A 20,451-nucleotide genomic window follows, 5' to 3' on the forward strand; every position below is an offset into this window, starting at 1 on the left:
TAAGTAAAAGGTAAAAATGAGCATTGTAGTACCCAAAGCTACAAGAAAGGCTACAAAGATGATTAAGGCATTATCTGAAAAATTCAGAGAAGACTCTTCCTCTACACCTATCAAAGGCACTCTTGCCATCACCAAAGAGGAATCAGAAGCTCAAGAGGCAGCAATAACATTGAGCACCGAACTGCCTAAGGGTAAAGTATTGAAAAGAAAGAAACATGACATTTCAAAGGCCCTACCGACTCCTCCAACAAAGAGACCTAACACAAGAGCATATGCAACATCACCGAGTAAGAAACAAAAGAGTGTTACTGTTCCCAAGGTAACAAAGACCTACGAGAAATCTACTCGGAGACTCATTTTGCCAAAAGAGTCTAGTGATACAGAATCTGAAGATGCAAACAAATTCTAGATTGTCAAGAGCAAGAAGGTAAATATACATAGTGTTGAAAACTTTTGTGCCAATCTGAAAGAATATGGCGGATTTGGTTCATTTAGATATGTCAAGTATGAAACTAGAAATAATGATGAGAAGAGACAAATTGAAGAAGTTGTCATCTGTACACTTCTAAAGTTTCGGCTAGCTCCATTGGAACTAGTAAAGTCATTTCCAAATGAACTTTACTTGCATATTGATAACAAGTGGAAATATGCAATGGACTCAGAGAAACAAATCAGAGAAAGAAGTCTAGTCCATCTATTTCCTGATATGTCTGTAGGAGAAATAAAGGAACATCTAACAACCTACAATTCAAAATTTCTTGTCAAACAAAGAGCCTTAAAATAGATGAATGGGCTATATATTCATGTAGAGAATGAGACAAAAGCAGAATGGCAGGAAATCTTCAAAATCAAAAATACCAGTGAACAATCTAATGTTGAAATCGTTGACGTCACCAAGCAAGATCCTGATGTCACCGAGCACTGTCCTGATGCTACCGAGCAAGACCCGGCTGACACTATTCAAATTGATGAAGATGACATGGATACAGAGGAACAGGAGAAGGAGATGATAGAAGGCACTACATATGCAAAACTTGTATCTAGTGAATCTGTTTTAGAACAAGTTCAGCATTATCCACCAATCAAATAACTTGTCTCTACCGAAGCTCCTCAGGATACAGCACAAGGCACTGAAGGTCACAAGTCTACAACAGGAGAAGGTACTTCTCAAACAACTAGGGAACAACCCTCTCAAGCACCTTCCAACACTGAAATTGTTGCAACGGAGACAAAAAGTACCAAGACACCAAAGGAATCTACAGAGGCTAAGGAAACTGACCAAGGTGTTGCCTCTATCGAGCAACCTACCAAGGGTCAACAAGCCTCACAAGCCCTTGTCTTAGTTCCTTCAGTGAAATGTAAAGAGAAGAAGGTGAAAAAGCATAATTTCAAAGTTGATTTATCTAAACCGATAGTTTTGCCCAATGTGGATATATCAAAATTAAAGGGGCAAGCACTCATTGATTTTGGTGAACTATGCAAAGCAAATGCCGAACAGGAAAAACAGATGGCCATACAAAAGAAGAATAAAGTACTTCAAAAGGTGAAGACACTGCTATCCGATATGCTACCTACAGCTACAGTGTCAACCGATGCAGCCATCCACATTCAACTAGATGAACTTCTTAATCAAATAGAAACATCCAGAGTTGATGCATCTGAGTACTTGAGCAAGCTAAAAGAAAAGGAGCTTACTGCAAAAATGATAGAAGAGGTACAAAAAGCTCTAGCTATTGGGAAAGTCAAACTTGTCAAATTCATTGCTGAGTTATCCCCTCAACTGAAGCATATTCTTTATTTATTTCATAAACTTTGTACATTTTCTATATTCATTAAAGATATCAAGAATAAAACTGATGCAATTGAAAAAGAGATCACTGATCTCTCAAATAAGTTGACTCTTGAGCCCAATTCAATTCAAAAATTTTATACCAAGCTTCAACAACTCATGGCTCAACAATTGGAACTCATAAATGAAGAACATAAGATCCAGATGGATATAATGACACTCCAGACATTATTCCTTCCTCATCTTTCATCAGTTCAAGAACAGATTAACCGAGCCACATGCCTATCTACTACATAAGAGGGAAGCACTCTTGATGGCTTAATATCACTATTGGCTGATATTCAAGCACAAAATTCTTTAATGGAAAGTGTAAAGAATGCCCTCTTTGTCACTCTCACCGAAGCACAGACCAAGTACAAATCCATTTTTGACCAGTTACTACCCTTGGATGGAAATTAAAGTTTTTTGATGTTTGTCAAAAAGGGGGAGTAATATGATAGTCTTGAGGGAGTGATATAATATATTTGGGGAGTGATATAGTTTTGATACAGTATTGAGAATAATATAGTATTCGAAGTATTGTATACAGAGGGAGTATATACCGAGCAGAGTATGAAGAGTATCTAAGGATAGTAAGCAAAGCACATTGAACATTGATCACTGAGCATGCAAAATCAGAGTTATGTACGGTATATACTATTTCATTGACTATTGTATATAATGTCAAGTATAGTCATTTTGCAAAGTATATAGATTTTTGAGTTATGACTTTGAAAGTAGTTTTTGTCAAACATCTCAACTAATGTCAAAAGGGGAGATTGTTACTGCTTATCAAATTGCCATTAGTTTTTATATTCAAATTCATACTATATACTCTAGTCGGTTGACACTACCGAATTATGCAGTCAGTACACACAGAGAAGTCGGTATGCACAGTCTAGTCGGTTATAGAGGAAAGCAGTCACAGAACGTAGTATACACCAAGTTGTCTACCGAGTATCTTTTTATGATTACCGAGCAGCAAAGATGACACACCGAGTGAAACGTGTTACCAGATACATTGAACCTGGACATGCATATGTAAACTTGTTACAAGATCGAGGCACATCTAACCGTTATTACATTGGAAATTGCACCAGAAGATTGTGTATGATTTTGAGATCAATCTAACCAATGAAATATTTTGTATAGTTATTCATTCGAGGAATCTTGTTTGTAAGATCGAAGCAATGAATTAGATCACCGTCTTAAGAGATCTATTTATACAGTATGAGTTAAGGGTGTGTACATGTGTGTAAGAAGACTGTTACAGAGACACAGAGGTCACCGAGAAGGTTTTCAGAGAATAGTCGAAGAACAGAGTAAATAGAAGGGTTTACCGAGTTACTATATAGGTTACCGAGGTATGCTATAGGCAAGGTAATTTATTCTTGCACATAGAATCTGCTATAACATTTCAGATGTAAAGTTGCAAATATTTGTAATGATTTAATTGTAATATTGTGAAGTTGAAAGAGAAACCTTTAACAAGGTAAAAGACTCTAACCAAGTCTATAAATTGTAAAGCCTCTAACCAGGTGCAGCATTCAAAATAAATGTTGTAAAATCCTTTTGCAAGGTAGATCTAATAGATCTTGTTACTCCTAATAGGGTAAGCTATCATAAATAGCTAAACATGTAGCTCTAACCGAGCATCTTTATTATTGCAGTAGTGAAGTTGTGGGTGCCATCCCCACCGCAGTTTTTCTCTCTAACCAAGAGTTTCTACCTAACCAAAATATATGTGTTATGGAGTGAATCATGTATGATTGTTATCTATTTGTTTTAACTTTATTTTATGTTACTGCACTATTCTGTTTATGCATAACAGTAAAACTATTATTCAAGAAAAGTTTTGAAGTACTGATTCACCCCTCCACTCTTAGTACATTAGCTTTCCATATTGGGCCTAACAATAATATTGTTGTAAAAACTAATTGTTGTAATTTACTTTAGTCAATAATATTGTAGCTTACATAAATGCTACATTTTTATATGTATATATAGAATAACAAGGTAGCTTACATAATTGTTGTAATTTACTTTAGTCAATAATAGTGTAGATTACATAATGCTATATATATATATATATATATATATATATATATATATATATATATATATATATATATATATATATATATATATATATATATATATATATATATATATATATATATATATATATATATATAAAATAACAAGGTAGCTTACATAATTGTTGTAATTTACTTTAGTCAATAATAGTGTAGCTTACATAAATGTTACGTTTAAATATGTATATATATAGAATAACAAGTTATGTAATATATTGCTTCATCCTTATTTTTGTACTTCTATTATTATTGTATATTCTATTTATCCCTTCATCTAGTATATATGCTCATCACTCTATCATGAATATTTGGAATGCACTTGGGATTGCCACTCCTTCTAAGACTAGAAATAGTATGTGAATATAACTTAATTTAATATGATATTAAAGCCTAGTTATAATGTGGAAAGAAAAAGAGTAAGAATATAATGATGGAGACAAACATATGATTCCTTGATTATCAAAAGAGTTAGGATTAAATTTTATGATAAGATTTTGATTATGAAATGCTCTAATAGAAGTATGAATCTAGTATAGAAGAACTAAGGGATGTATTAAGTTTTTGCAATTTAGTATGTTTAAGTACTCATAATTTAAGTCTAGTTTAAACTCTTATAATTTGATGTAAACCAATATGTTGATGTATGTAATTGGTTCAAACAAATAGAATTTATATGTGTATGATTATCTAATTATCATAATTTTTTGTGTGGACATTGAGAAACTATCTCAAATCATAGGACATCCAACCTAAAAAGTGGTATTTGGATATGAAATTGTGATACATTTATGCACACCCTTTTTTGGTAATTGAATGGGTTAGATAACTATGTTTGTGTCTACTTTTAAGAATGAATATATAAATTATATTTTGGTGTGTAAATCCTTGAGCAGAAAAAATATAAGTCATTCTCCATACCCTTATGTTTGTAATGTTTTCCTTTTTCCTCAACACCATTTCTTATACTAGATTGAGAGCATGTTAGTGTATTTATGATTATATAGATACTCTTAACTTTAATTATTGGACAATTATTTTTATTTGTAGAGAATATTCTTACTTTTGTAGGGAATGATTTTTTTTTAATGTGAGGTGAAATTTAGTGATATTTCATAATATTTACCCATGAACCCCCTTCTCCCCTTTAGTGCCTTATTGAATCCATGTTGTGATTATTTTGTGGATGTGAATAATTTTTCTCAAGTTGGAACAACATGGTGGATTTTAAAGATTAAGAGAAACCCAAAGACACATGTCAATGTGAAAAAAAAATCTAATGTATTGGAGAGAAAGAAAGTATGAATAGAAGGGGAAGGGAAGTCATAAGGAATCGGGAAAACGAAGCAAGGTACTTGGGCTATAAGTTTTTTAGAATTCTAAATTGTAGGATAAGTTAAGAAACCAATGTTTAAAGGTCTATATGGATTGAGAATATGGGCTTGAAAGGGCAAGAGTCAAGGTTATGAGGATTCAAGGGAGATTACAACCATGGCAAAAGCTACCAATGTGAAAGGTTCCTTAAAACTTTAAATTATAGGCAAGGGAGTGACTTTGATGAATTATGGCTATGAAGAACTTGGGACAAAGAAATTAGGTTCAAGGTTTTGAGTTTTGAGTTTTAAGTAAATTTGGAATTTTGGGAAGGTGTTACTATCTCAAATATTAGGAGAACTACAAAACAAGGGATGAAGTATACATATCATAAGTTCCTCTAAAATTATAATGAATGAGATGGAGGAAATACTTTAGGCTTCAAGAAACAAAAGGGAATGAGTATTGGTGGCATTGGGAAATTGAGGTTTTAGGGTTTTAGGGAGCACCAAAACTATTGCACATAGTGCAAAGCTTTCTAAAATTATTAAAACTAGTTTTTAGAAAAGTAAATGAAATGGGGAGTGTGGAGGGATGGGTCATGGTGATCTAGGAGGGATTGAAGAATAGGAAGCATGGGACAAAATGATCAAGGGTTTTGAATTTCTACAAAAATCTAGGACTTTAACACAATGAATGGAAGAGACAAAGGATGCTAGAGCTTAGAATTTCAAAGGGATTTCCACCTCAACTTTTTGAACAGATGTCCTAAGTCCCTCTAAGGGTCCAAAATCTTATAGGGAAGGCAAAGAAATCTAGAACATAAAATATAAATGACAATTCGTAAATGTTTCCCACACCACCACCAATTCAAAAATGATGAATTTGAACCATGAAAAATAAATAATATGACCTTAAAAGCACCACAAACCCAGTAAAACACATTGTTTTCCTTTATAGGGAATTGGGGAACTAGAGAAACCGAGGAATTCGGGGTGGGCTCTAGTGTCCCTAAAAACTTTTAAAAATGAGAAAGGCCTATAACCACCTAGGGAAGGGGCATAGTTCAAGAAACTAACCAAAAAAATATCCAACCAATTGTTAATAAGGATTTTATGATCAAAACACTTTGAATGAAAACCCTTAGACTACATTAAGCATACGAGACTTAGTTGGAGACTTCTTAGACTATTGATTGAAATTATGGGTGAGTATGGTCAAAATATATAAAGGAGATGAGATTCAAGCAAAATTTCAGATTTTTAAACTAAGACACAATAATACAAAAAGATCTATATGGTCAACAAGATCCATGAGCCCGAATTGGATGTGAAGAATACCAAATTGATTAGATTTTGACACTTATTCAAATTAAAGGATGATATAAATATTGATTTGGTTAAACTGAATTAGGTGGATTTTTAGCCATCTCTTCCTCCTTTTCATTTAAGAAATAGTCCTTTGTTTAATGATATAATTTTGTATTTAGAAAATTTGAACTATCTTATAGAGATGGATGATTGAGAAAAAGTAACACTGAATTTTACTGCTCAACGATATGTAGTACTTTAGCAAGACTTAATTGATGATTTAGTTGAATTGAATTGAATTAGGTGGATTTTTAGCCCTCCCTTCCTCCTCGTCATTTAAGGGACAGTTCTTTGTATAATGATATAATTTTATATTTAAAAAATTTGAACTATCTTATAGAGATGGATGATTGATAAAAAGTAATACTGAATTTTACTGCTCAACAATATGTACTACTTTAACAAGACTTAATTGAAAGAAACCTTGATATTATACTCTTCAAATTTTTAGATAAGTAATTTATAATAGTTGTTGAGCAGTACCATTAATCATAGATTATTCAAATAGAATATTGGTTGTTCATAATATTCGAACATCTGGCCAAGTTTGTCAAAAGTAAAATTCCAAGGATTCTTGGAATTTGTAGTTGCCCTCATGATCATTTGAAGCGGGTCTCTAGTTTGATGATGGGGTATTATCCTTATGGAAGATTTTTATGAAGAATCTAGCAATGGAAATAGATTTTTATGACTATTGACTACCACACCAAATGGGTGAGGCAATCCCCACAAGACCCACAAGAATGGTACATCAAAGGTGGTCATTCAATACTTTTAGATAACATCGTCACATAGTTTGGCGTGTCATCAAGGATAGTTATTATTCCGCATGTACTTTACTTTAGTGCAGTGAAATCAAAGCAAATTTGTTTTATTGAAGACTATATACTTTTCATACTGGTCGGCGAAGACATTGTAAAGCCACCGAATTCGGGTCTGATTTTGTTAGGCTAAGGTAATCACTGAGACTTTGACTTCAATATCCCTGGTTTTTTTCAAACACAGTCAATGGGACAATATGGGTGCTGCATAGACAGAGTTTTATGGCTAATCCTAACATGGAATTAAATACTTGTTTATCATTTGAACATTTTATTTTTCTGTGATCTCTCTAACTGCCTTTTTGAAAAATGATAATGGGCTCTTTTTCGTCCTCTGCTCCTTTGATTTCGCTACTTTTAACACTCTTCTTTATATCGTGCTCGGCCTCACTATTTGCAGGGGGCCTTGCTATTCCTTCCGCAACTGCGTATAGAGGCAGAACATGGATGAACAATATTCAGTCTCTAGATTTTCTGACACCGTCACTTTACAAAGATGCACTCGTCAGACCGATCCTTCTGAGTAGGAATATCTCATATAATGATATGAATCTGCAGTTTGGATGTGGATTCTTCTGCTATGGCAGTCCTTGTGACACAGGCTACCTATTTGCAACTTTCTTCGTTGTCTACAACATTGATGGTGAGCTGTTTGATATGGAAATGGTGTGGAGTTCTAACAGAGACCAGATGGTGCAAGAAAACGCAACTCTAACACTCACCTCCACAGGAGAACTTGTATTAAGGAACTCAGATGGCACTTTCGTGTGGTCTGCAAATACATCCACCCAAGCTTTTCAAAAGATGGTGATACGAGAATCTGGGAACCTCGTTCTCTATAACACCTCTGGTGGAATCATCTGGCAGTCTTTTGACTATCCAACTGATACCCTGCTGCGAGGGCAGAAGTTAAAGGCAGGAAAGAAGATTACAGCAAACATTTCTCATAAGAATACAAGCCAAGGTCGTTTCTATTGTACCTTGCTTCATGATAGCTTTGCTATGTTTACAGCCTCTGCACCTGCTAAAATGTATTTCAGATATCCCGAGCCACGTGCAGGTGTTGAGTTCTCTTATATTCAGTTCGACAATCAGTCCGTCCATATATATTCTCAAGGAGGAGGACCACAGTCAATCAATTTATCAGTATCCAAAACCTACCTTTACTTTAGGTTAGATTCAGATGGACATTTAAGGGTTTGCTCCATCCTCCAAACAACGGGAAGATCTTCCCCTGACTATCTGCCATCCTTTATGAGATCAGTGGCTGAGTGCGATTATCCAAGACCATGCGGAGACTATGGTGTTTGCACAAATGGTCAGTGCAGCTGTCCAACAAATGGCAATGCTTTCAAACCGATTGATGTCACAGAACCCAATTTCGGATGTGTTCCTCGCGTTCCTCTGGTATGCTCAGATAAAAGTGGGCGCAAAGATCATCACTTTTTGGAACTGGAGCACGTTTCCTACTTTACATATGTTTTCGAAAATGCCTCCAGACCAGGATTGATGTCATCTGAGGAATGTAAAAAACTTTGCCTTGAAGACTGCTCTTGCAAAGCAGCTTTTTTCAGGTATAAGGCCAATTTTTCTACTGGTTATTGCTATCTAGAGTCCAATATCTATTCTATGAAAACTAACAGTCCAGTAGATGAGTTTTACAATTCCACTGCTTATATTAAAATTCAGTCAACGTCCAAGCGCAGTAAATACTTGGTTGTCGTCATCATTTGTGCTTCTGTGGGCGGAGCGCTAGCTCTATTAATCTTATTGTGGGCATGGATAAATAAGTCTCAAACTGGCAGACAGCAGACAGAAAAGGATGAAAATGATGGTGAGCATGATCATGTAGATTGGCCGGCAGGATTACCGTTGCGGTTCTCATTCCAAGAATTGCAAGATGCTACAAATGGCTTTAGTATTAACTTAGGAAAAGGAGGATTCGGGTCAGTTTACGAAGGTGTTTTGGCTGACGGTTCAAAGATAGCAGTGAAGCGCCTTGATGGGGCAGGACAAGGAGAAAGGGAATTCCGGGCAGAAGTTGAAACTCTAGGAAAAATTGATCATCTTAATTTGGTAAGACTGAAGGGCTTTTGTGCAGAAAAGGCCCATCGAATGCTTGTATACGAGTATCTACCAAATGGGTCTCTGGATAAATGGATTTTTTCCAAAAATACCCATCGACATTATCTGGATTGGAAGACTAAATACAAAGTAGTTCTGAATATTGCAAGAGGATTGACATATTTACATGAAGATTGTCGAGAACAGATAATACACTTCGACATCAAGCCTCAGAACATTCTCCTGGATCAAAATTTCAATGCTAAGGTCTCAGATTTTGGTTTGGCAAAGTTGGTTAACAGAGAGCAAAGCGAAGTGATAACCATGATGAGAGGGACACCAGGGTATATGGCACCGGAGTTACTGAACTTGCATTTCACAGAGAAGGCAGATATATTTAGCTTTGGTGTTATGGTGATAGAAATTGTCAGTGGAAAACGAAGCAGAGAGCTTTCAAAGGATGGCTTGTTTTCACTGTTACGAGTTAAGGCAGAGGAAGGGAGCTTAATAGATTTGGTCTATCCAGGACATGAAAATGAGCAAAATGGCGTAAAAGAGGAGGCAATAAAATTGTTAAAAGTGGGAATGTGGTGTGTACAGGACAATTTTACTCGGCGACCAGCGATGTCTATTGTGGTGAAGGCGTTGGAGGGTTTAATAGACACGTTTGATGATGTTCCATGGGCCTTGGCAGGGTTAACAGTTGCTTCTGATCAGCAGTCTCTCTTCTCATCTGAGCTGTCCTATGCTCCTATAACTTGTGTGTTATCTGGACCTAGATGATTTAGTTATTTTCTTGTTTTCACTACAGGTTTTTCTTACCAATAAACCTGAGTCTATTAGTTGTCTTGGGATAGTGTGCAGCAAATTATTTCTAAGCATTAGTATTTTCAAGACCTTCGGAACATATGATTCCCATGGAAACCTGTGCATGCTCTCTAGATAATGGTGCTGTTTTTCTAGATTTTCTTTGCTTCCTTACGTGAAATGCATTTTGTGGGTTATTCTTACCTGCTATCAGAATTGCATCACTTTTTATTCAGCAGTTTGCCAAACAACATTTGATTTACAAGGTTCATTGCATTATGTGGTAAAACTGGAGTATTGGAATAGAGCATGGACATCGATCACAACACAATCAAAAGTAAATTTGTGCCACACATTATAGTTGCAACTGACCTAATTAGTATCGATTCAAAATGAAAAAATCTTGCACATGTAATTTGTCTTGTAATATGCTAAAAGGGATGCTAATTGCACAAATCTGCAAGGGAAAATCAATCTACTAATTGCATTTCATAAAACAAATTGGGGGCTTATGTTTCATATTAATTGTCATTCGACAGCGTGGAAAAAAACATTTCAAAGCTCTGTTACCGTTTTAAGCTTAGGAACATTTGTTTCCTATGAAAATCTGTGTATGCTCTCAAATATTGTTGTCCTTTCTAAGATTTCCCTTCTCTGTTTTATCAAAATGTAATTGGCTGATTGATTTTCCCTGGAAGGTTTGTGAAGGTTTAACTAAATGTTTTTGTTGGCGTTCCCCTGTCAAGTGCAGAGAAAACAGAGGACGTCACACATCTAAGAGAAAACAGAGGACATCACATATCTAAGAGAAAACAGAGGACGTCACATATCTAAAGAGTACTGAGTTTATATTTTCTTCAATAAAAAAAAGAAAAGAACATCACATGCCTGCAGAATTCTAAACATCTTTCTATCTAACCCCACGGCCCTTGTTTCTCCATAACACCAAAACCAATGTTATCCCTTTCGTCCTAGAGTTTTGACCTCTGTGTCATCCCTGTTCTAGAGTTTTGAGTTTACCCCAAACTCCAAAATCTCAACTTTGTTCTATTCTGGAGTTTCCATAAACCCCAGAAGAACTAGGTGATCCTGGATCCCACGGTCCATGAGCAATCCGGTGTAACAGAGCAGGCAGTTAAATTGTAAAACGTGGGAATATGGTTTGTACAGGACAATTCAACGAGGCGACCAGCAATGCCCATAGTGGGCAAGGCGTAGGAGGTTTAAACTGACATGTTTAACGATGTTTCATTTGCATGAGCAGGGTCAACAGTTGCCTCTAATTAGTAGTCTATCTTCTCATTTGAACTCTCCTTTGCTGCTACAACTTCTGTGTTATCTGAACCTAAAAGATTTTGTTTATTTGCTTATTTTTCTCTACAGGCTTTTCTATACTAACAACATCCGATCATCTCTATCTTAATTCCAGTATGTTTGAATGTTGAATAGACCTTCATAGTCTGCCTATAATCAGGTAATTGCTATCATCAAATAAAACAGATTTATTTGAGTATGTTTAAATGATTACAGATTACCTCTAGTCAGGCAGTTGCTATCAGCCCATGCTCATAACAGTGTGCTATCCTGTGCTCCTAGAACTGTGACTTTGGATAACTTCTCTTCATTTATTTTGTTCTTTTTCTTCTTAACGATTTGTCCTCTTTCTATTACTAATGTACAGCTCTTGTTATGTTTCTCTTAACGCCGAGAGGCATTCCTACAGCTGCAGCAGGGGGGAGTGAAGGCATTCGTGTATACACTAAAGAAAACTGAAAAAGAAACCAAAGTAACTGACATCTTATGGAATGCGAATTGTTTTGTATTCAGGCAGTTACAACATCGTTCCTTACTGTCACATAGAATTTGAATCTATTCAAATGTTAAGCTATTCACAAAGCTTATATTATGCACATCCCATTTCCTCTTTTTCTGAGCAAAATCCATTTCAATTGTGAAAAGCATCGCAGTCTCCATATTCTGGCACTTATTTGTTGCAAAATGCACAAGAGTAGATCCAAATACAGATTCAAATCAAGAAGGTGGAGAAGACTGTGTTGAACATTATAGTCTCAGGCCACATGAAGACGCACTTAGGAAGCCACCTCTTCTCAGGCCACATGCTTTTGCTGGCATATCAGGCATGTGGCCACATGCTTTTGCTGGCATATCAGGCATGTTTGTATTCATATAATTTGTTTTACAGAAATAATTTTTTGTAGGGCAGGATTTAGAAAACCATTGAAATTTTTATTTGTGCCTTAATTGTTATGGATTTAATTCTATAGTGGGAAAATTTGGAAAAGAATTCTGCAGTGATACTGTGGTGCTCTGTTAGGATTATTGTTATGTGGGACCAATGTGATTTTTTTGGATGAATATAGTGAACTTTGAAATATATTATTAGTATTGTTTTTGTTTTTTGTTTTTGTATTTTTAAATTTTATTTATTGCTTTTAGTATTGTGTTTCCTTTCACTCTTTTCCCTTTATTATAACAGCATGATACAGAGAAAATAAAGGTTAGAGAATGCATAACATATAGATAGCGACAGATTGTGCTCTATTAGGATTATTGTTATGATTATTAGTATTGTTTTTCCTTTCACTGTGCAGCATATTAATGTCTTTTCCCTTTATTTAAACAGCATAATATACAGAAAATAAATGGTAGAGAATGCATAACATATAGATAGCGACGGATTTGTATTCGGCGGAGAAAACTATACAGTACACAATTTAAAAGTAATTGAACCAGTATATGGAAGCATTCGCTGGACAAAAGATAAAGGAGGTACTCTTGCAACCTCCAAGAAGGGCATCCATGGTCTCTATCAGGTGTGAATCCATTATAAGTAATACAAATAAGTCGATATTGAATCCAAGTCTCTATTGATTCAAATGTATGGATACACATTATATTTTGGTATTCCTTTATATAGTAGTAAAAAAATGTGTTTATTGAGTGTCTTTGCAATCAGATAGCATATCATAATTATAATTATTTGAACTATTACCAATTTTTGACTGTTTTTTCAGGGATCTGACTGTTCCCTTTCTTTGAACAGTTTAGGTACTAGACAAGCCATCCCAACACCAGAGCTTTGAGAATGAATCAACTTCAAGAAGTTTGATGTTTCTACATATTCATTGAAGCATATTCAATGATGGTGTTTTAAGTAGATTATTATCTATTTTATACTATCAAGATTTTATTTCATATATTTAATATAAATTAATTGTAAATCATATTAATAATGGTTTCAATTGAATCTATGAATACAATTTGCTAATTTGAATATATTTGTAAAGTTGGACATTTTATTGGTGGTCAATTTTCTTGACGATAAATATGTCTATCTCATATAGATTAACAATAGAAAATCAATGTCAATTAATATTTTTACAATGCATTCAAAATTTTCTCTCATAAGAAATCCAAATGAATTATACAATACTTATAAATTTTACCACTTGTGTAGTAGCAAGGATAGATAGAAAGGTTGATTAAGATTCTTTCATGATTTTAGGACTTTAAGTTTATTTTTGTGAAAAGTTTGATTGATAAGAACTTACCAATTGCTTACAAGGTTTGAGCTCAATCTATTCAATTACCACCATCTTAGTCATGGATATGCACATGTAACTTATTTTGAATATTTCATAAAATTTATATAAATTATAGTATATACTAGTTTGTAAAATTTCATGTTTTTGGGTTTAAAAATGAAAATTTGTTTTAATAGATTTATTAAAATTTTTAATTTATTTTTGGTTTTATATTTTCTTAAATTATTATATCCATTTCAAATTAATTAAAACACATTGTAAATTTACAAATATGTGACTCACTAAACTTGGGGTTCTATCTTTAATACCAAGGTTCTATCCCTATCCCAAACCTTGAATCTAATTCTAATCCTAATGATGATCCAAACCCTAACCCTAATCATAATTCTATCCCTAACCCTTCTCAAACCCTAACCATAACCTTAATCATAATTATTATTCTCCTAATCTATATATAAATGAAACCAAGCATTATAGCACAATAGTAACCCTAATTCTAGCCTAACCATAACCCTAAGTAAATGTAACCATAACCCTAAATATGCTTGAATCATAATTCTAATTAAGCTATAACTTGAGCTATATTTAAACCCTAAAACTAAAGTTACAATCTTAACCATAACCCTAAACCTTAACCCTAACAATAATACTTAGTCTTAACCCTAAAACCTAACCCTAACCATAACCCTAACCCTAACCCAAACCCAAACCCAAACCCTAACCCTAACCCAAACCCATTCCCAAACCCTAACCCTAACCAAAACCCAAAACATATCATTAATCCTAAGAGTAAATCCTATCCATAATCCTAATCCTAACCCTAAACCCTAACTCAAACCATTACCCTAACCCTATCCTTAATCTTAAACCCTAACATTAACCATAATCCTCACCCTAACCCTAAGCCTAAACCTAACTCAAACCATGATATTAATAATGACCCTAGCCCGAATCCTAACCCTAACCTTGACCCAAACCCTAATCTTAACCTTGACCCTAGCTTGATGTAAACCCTAACCCTAACCATAATCCTAACTATGACCCTAAGCCTAAGCCTAACCATCATCCTAAACCTAACCTTAATGCCAAACATGATGTAAACAATAAACTTAACCATAACCCTAATCATAATCCTAACCCCAACCCTAATCCTAACTCTAACCTAACCATAATCCTAAACCCTAACCCTAACCCCAACCCTAATCCTAACTCTAACCTAACCATAATCCTAAACCCTAACCTTGACAACAATCCTGCCCTATATGTAACCCTAATTCAAATTAAGATTTTATCATAATCTATTCCTAACCTTAGCCTAGCTCAAACCCTAATCCTAATAGAACATTAATACCAATTTAACCCTAACCTTAATGTAATTGAACCATAACCCTAATTTTAACCCTAACTTTGATGTAAACCCTAAACATAATTGTAACCCTGACACTAAACCCTAACCATAAACTTAAGTTCCTTAACAGTAAACCTTAACCCTAACCATAATCCTAACCCTAAAATTAACCTTAACCGTAATCACCATTTAAACCCTATTTTGAACGTTAGCCATAACCCTCAAGTAACCTCGATTGTAAATCCAACCTATGCTTGACGTTATCCTCAATCTTTATGCTAACATAACCCATAACCCTAATTGAATTCTAATGCTAACCTTCAAACAAATCTCTATTAATTTAGTTGTAATGCTAACCTTAATCCTAATTAAACCCTATCCCTAACCCTAATACTGATTCTAATTGAACCTGAACCTTTACCCCAAGCATTATCCTACAATAATAACTCTAATCATTACTAAAACCAATTACAATTATTATTTTATCTATAATACTATTACACCCTCTAATCCAGACCCTAACCCTATAATGACCCTAAACCTAACTTTATATCTAACCCTAACCCTAACAACCCTAATCCTAACCCAAACCCTAACTCTTATAGCTATCATCAAATACTATCTTTCATTGCAATCTTAAGCCTAACCCTAACCCTAACCCTAACCCTAATTTTAATTCTAACCCTAACCCTAATTTAAATTATAATCACTATTTATAATCTTTAAACCTTACCCTAATTATAATCACTAAGACTAACCCCAATACTAACCCTAAACCTAACCCTAATTATAACCCTTACACTAATTATAATTATAAGCCTAACCCTAACCCTAATTCTAACCCTCACCCTAATTCTAACCCTAACCCTAACTCTAATTTTAATTATAATCAATAATTATATTCTTTAACGCTAATGCTAATTATAATTATAACCCTAACCCTAATTCTAACCCTAACCCTAACCATAACACTAAACCCTAACCCTAACCTAACTATAACCCTAAACCCTAACCCTAACAATAATACTTAGTCTTAACCCTAAAACCTAATCCTAACCATAACCCTAACAACATGCTTTATCCTTGAATCCTAACCCTTCTTGAGTCATAACACGAACTGTAACCTTAATTTAGTTGTAATGCTAACCCTAATCCTAATTAAACCTTATCCCTAACCCTAATACTGATTCTAATTGAACTTGAACCTGAACCCTTACCCCAAGCATTATCCTACAATAATAACTATAATCATTAACTAAAACCAATTATAACTATTATTTTATCTATAATACTATAACTCCCTCTAATCTAGACCCTAACAACCCTAATCCTGACCCAAACCCTAACTCTCATAGCTATCATCATAGACTATCTTTCTATGCAATCTTAACCCTAACCCTAACCCTAACCCTAATCCTAATTATTATTCTAGACCTAACTCTAACCCTAATCCTAATTTTAATTATAATCTTTAAACTTTACCCTAATTATAATCACTAAGACTAACCCCAATACTAACCCTAACTCTAACAATGATCCTATACGAAAACCAAAACTTGATGGTAACCCTAACCATGATATACACCCTAATTGTTATCATATTCCTAACCCTGACCATGATATAAACCTTAACCCTGACCATAATACTAACCTTAACCCTAATCCAAAACATAACCATAAACTGAATCCTAATCCTAACCATACCCTCAATTATAATTGTAACCCTGACACTAAACCCTAACCCTAACCATAAATTTAACCCTAATATTAAACCGTAACCATAACCCTAACCCTAACCATGATCCTAATTGTAATCCTAAACCTTAATGCTAACCATAATCCTAAACCAAAACCAAACCCTAGAACGTTGATGCTAACCCTAACCATGATATAAACCCTAAACATTATCATAACCCTAACCCTAATCATAAATCTAACCCGAACCATGATGTAAACCTTAACCCTAACCATAACACTAACCTTAACCCTAATGCTAACCATAACCATAATACTCGTAATTAAATAAAGATTTATATTATCATTAAATAAAGTTTAATATATCTTAGATTTTAGTATTTGCTTTGATCTTGCAACACATATATATTATATAAAATACTCTAAATAGATATTTAAAATTTCATATATCTCTACGTAATAATATAATAATATTGTAATATAATTTATTTTAGAACAAACAAATATAAAATAATAATAATAATAATTGCAATAATAATATTACATATAATTGCAACAAACATTAATAATATAATATTATATAGTTCTATTTTGATTTTTTTTATTGTTTCTCATGTTGCGTCGTGACTACTACTAGCTTACATATATTTGATTAAACCTAAACTCTAATAGGCGCCTCGATAAGGATATCTCTCCACGTATTATATATATATATATTTGATTAAAAATCAAATATATGTAAGCTAGTGATAATTCTGTTGTAACGCTCTTGTTATAGCTGACAGACTGTTTGTTACAACTGTTTTGCTGAAGTTGCTGCTATCCCTGCTATATCTTTGTAATCTGATTCTTAATCTAATAAAAATAATTGAATTAAAAAAAATATTATCATTAACATATACCATTTTTCAATGAGTTTTTATTTTTTAATTTTAAATTATAAGCACAGAAAAGTATAACCAAATATTAATTACTCTGTTCTCAAAACAATTTTACAAAAGAAGCAACTATTCTCGCATAAAATAGCATACCCATACCAAAAATCCATACATGCATACATCACCCACTTGCTGCTGTGATTGACTTTCCAAGATACGAGCGCACACAGAACAAACGGAGCAAACAGAAAAGTGAAAAGTATTTGTTTTTAAATCTTTTTGTTCTTATATTTTATTTTATATTCATAAGCTGTAATTTTTTTTAAAGTGTTTTAATTTATTTAATATATTATAAATGATTGTGAATGTATATTTTTTATTTTTACAAAAATATATAAATATATAATCTATTATAGATATAAATATAATATATTAGATATTAATATTATATAATATATTATACAATATGAATATTATATTATTTATTTATATTGTTATATTATAGTATAATATAAATAATATAAAATATTTTTGTTTTGTTCTTTTGTCCAAATACTTTTTGAAAAACAAAGTAAAATTAAAGTTTGACAATGAGAAAAATAAAATAATTTTTAATGTAACTTCAAGTTAAAAAAAGTAAACAATGTGAAGTAAATTAAATACTAAGATAATTCTAAATTAAAATAAAATAATTATTATGTAATAAATTAATTATAGAAAATAAAAATAACTTTTCTAGTTAAGTAAGATAATTCTTGAAAATAGAGTAACTTTAAGTAGATATAAATCTATTCATGTTATATTAGTATTGATATTAATATTTATATTATTATTAAAAACAAATAAACATAATTAAAATATATTATATTATAACTCATAATTATATTCAACATAATTATTGTTATAATAATATATAAATATAATGATTTTAATATTAACATTTGAATTAAATTATTAACTATATATTTTATGATTGATTAATTAAAAATAAAATATAGCAAACAATTTAAATAAAATATAATAACCATTAAATCATTCAAAAATGAAATAGAATAATCATTGAATAAATTAAAAGACTTAAGAATATTTTGGATAATAATATTAATCGTATAATGTAGATAATAATAATCATGTAATTATTAGATTCAAAAACTGAATCATGATTTGATATAAATGAGTAGTTTGCTAAGTATATTTACAACCCAACTCCATTTGTTCATAAATCCATTTGTCATTGTATCTATCCAACTATCTAATATTTGATTCTTCTATGTCATGACCCACAAGTTATCAACCTCACTCTTAGATATCAAAATTGGGTTATTTGTAGAATTACAAGGTGCAAATGTCACTGGAGCTATAAAATCTTTACAAAATTTCTCAATTGTTTTAGTTGTTCTTTGAAATATTTTTTAGTTTCTTCATCTCTATTAATTCTCAACTTCAAATTTTCAATAGTAGAATCTAGATAGGCCACCTATTCTTCCCTTTTTGTTTACCCAAATTGACTTAGATCATTTGGTAATCTTTAGTATTCATTTCTCTAACATCTTTACCTACAATAGAAGTTATTTTTTCAATAATCATATCCTTATTTTGTTTTGCCTTGATGGCTCAAAGAATTTTGGGCTTCTTCTGAGATTTCTCTTTATTTATCATTGCCTGTATTACTACCAAATTCAATGGTTGCACTTGTGCAATCCATTTTCTAGAAAAAAAGTCCAACTTAAGAAAAGTTTGGCCCTTGGGCCAATGGTAAAGAAATAGGAGGAAATCGAGATATGTATTGAGATACATCTTACAAAACATAAACTAATCATGTGGAGGTTGAAAAGCACGATGTGTAGCTCAACCTAGAACTTCATATTTACAATGTGTCAAAAAGCTAATTTAAATTTGAAATAGGAAAGGGCCTAAATAGAATTAAAATAAATAGAATATACTTATAATCATTAAAGTCAAAATAGGGAAATTCCTATATAAAATTGAAGTGAAATGAGGCACACTAAAGAAAGGGCCTAAAATGTGTGTGTAATGCCCACCAAAATACCCTAGAGAAAATAACTAATATAACTAACAAATAGAGATAAAAAAATTTTAAAACATCAATTAGCTTCACATAAATGCATAGAACGTTAGGAACATAACCATACCATAACAACATATAATGCAAGTGGAATTGACATCATAACCATTATCATCTCAAGACATACATATATCTATTCACTATTTCCCCTAGGGTACTTTAATGTCACTACTTACTAACAACAACGCATAAACACATCCATATCATGAAACCATTAACATCCATTTCATTTAAAATCTACTCGATTACTTTCTTCCCGTCATGACAATTATGAGATATTAAATACATATTTGCATAACCCCATAAATCTCCTAAGATCATTTTAAAGTACCAAGTCATATGTTCCTATTTTTCTTTTTTGCAAACCATCTATCATAACAATATCACCTTTTTTCCAACTAAACATCAGCTAATGCAATCTAGTTCATTTCCTTTAGGAGTAACCACACAACCTACAAGCTATTCATTCATAATCATATTCCTAAGATAACCAACATTAAGGAACAACATCATTTCTATTAGAACTTTCACTTATATACATACATGAATCATTTAGCTTTTCCACTTCTATTCATAGGCAC

At 32.7% G+C, this 20,451-nt stretch overlaps 1 protein-coding gene across 2 annotated transcripts; it reads left to right on the top strand.

The window, feature by feature from the left end:
• The first annotated feature begins 7,458 nt into the window (after positions 1-7,458).
• On the top strand, positions 7,459-12,407 carry LOC131045193 (G-type lectin S-receptor-like serine/threonine-protein kinase SD2-5). Of its 2 annotated transcripts, XM_057978731.2 has the most exons (2): positions 7,459-7,560; positions 7,827-12,407. In XM_057978731.2, the coding sequence occupies exon 2, from the start codon at positions 7,874-7,876 to the stop codon at positions 10,271-10,273; it is 2,400 nt and encodes a 799-aa protein (XP_057834714.2). In that variant the 5' UTR covers positions 7,459-7,560; positions 7,827-7,873; the 3' UTR covers positions 10,274-12,407. The 2 variants fall into 2 exon arrangements, with proteins under 2 accessions (XP_057834714.2, XP_057834713.2); XM_057978730.2 differs by lacking the exon at positions 7,459-7,560 and having other exon boundaries at positions 7,572-12,407.
• Positions 12,408-20,451: the final 8,044 nt, after the last annotated feature.

The sequence above is a fragment of the Cryptomeria japonica genome, unplaced genomic scaffold, assembly GCF_030272615.1.
Source record: "Cryptomeria japonica unplaced genomic scaffold, Sugi_1.0 HiC_scaffold_599, whole genome shotgun sequence".
In the NCBI taxonomy this organism is placed as follows: domain Eukaryota; kingdom Viridiplantae; phylum Streptophyta; class Pinopsida; order Cupressales; family Cupressaceae; genus Cryptomeria; species Cryptomeria japonica.

Coding starts and splice junctions, on each gene's coding strand:
- LOC131045193 (XM_057978730.2), top strand. CDS start 7,736: ATGATAATGGGCTCTTTTTCGTCCTCTGCTCCTTTGATTTCGCTACTT.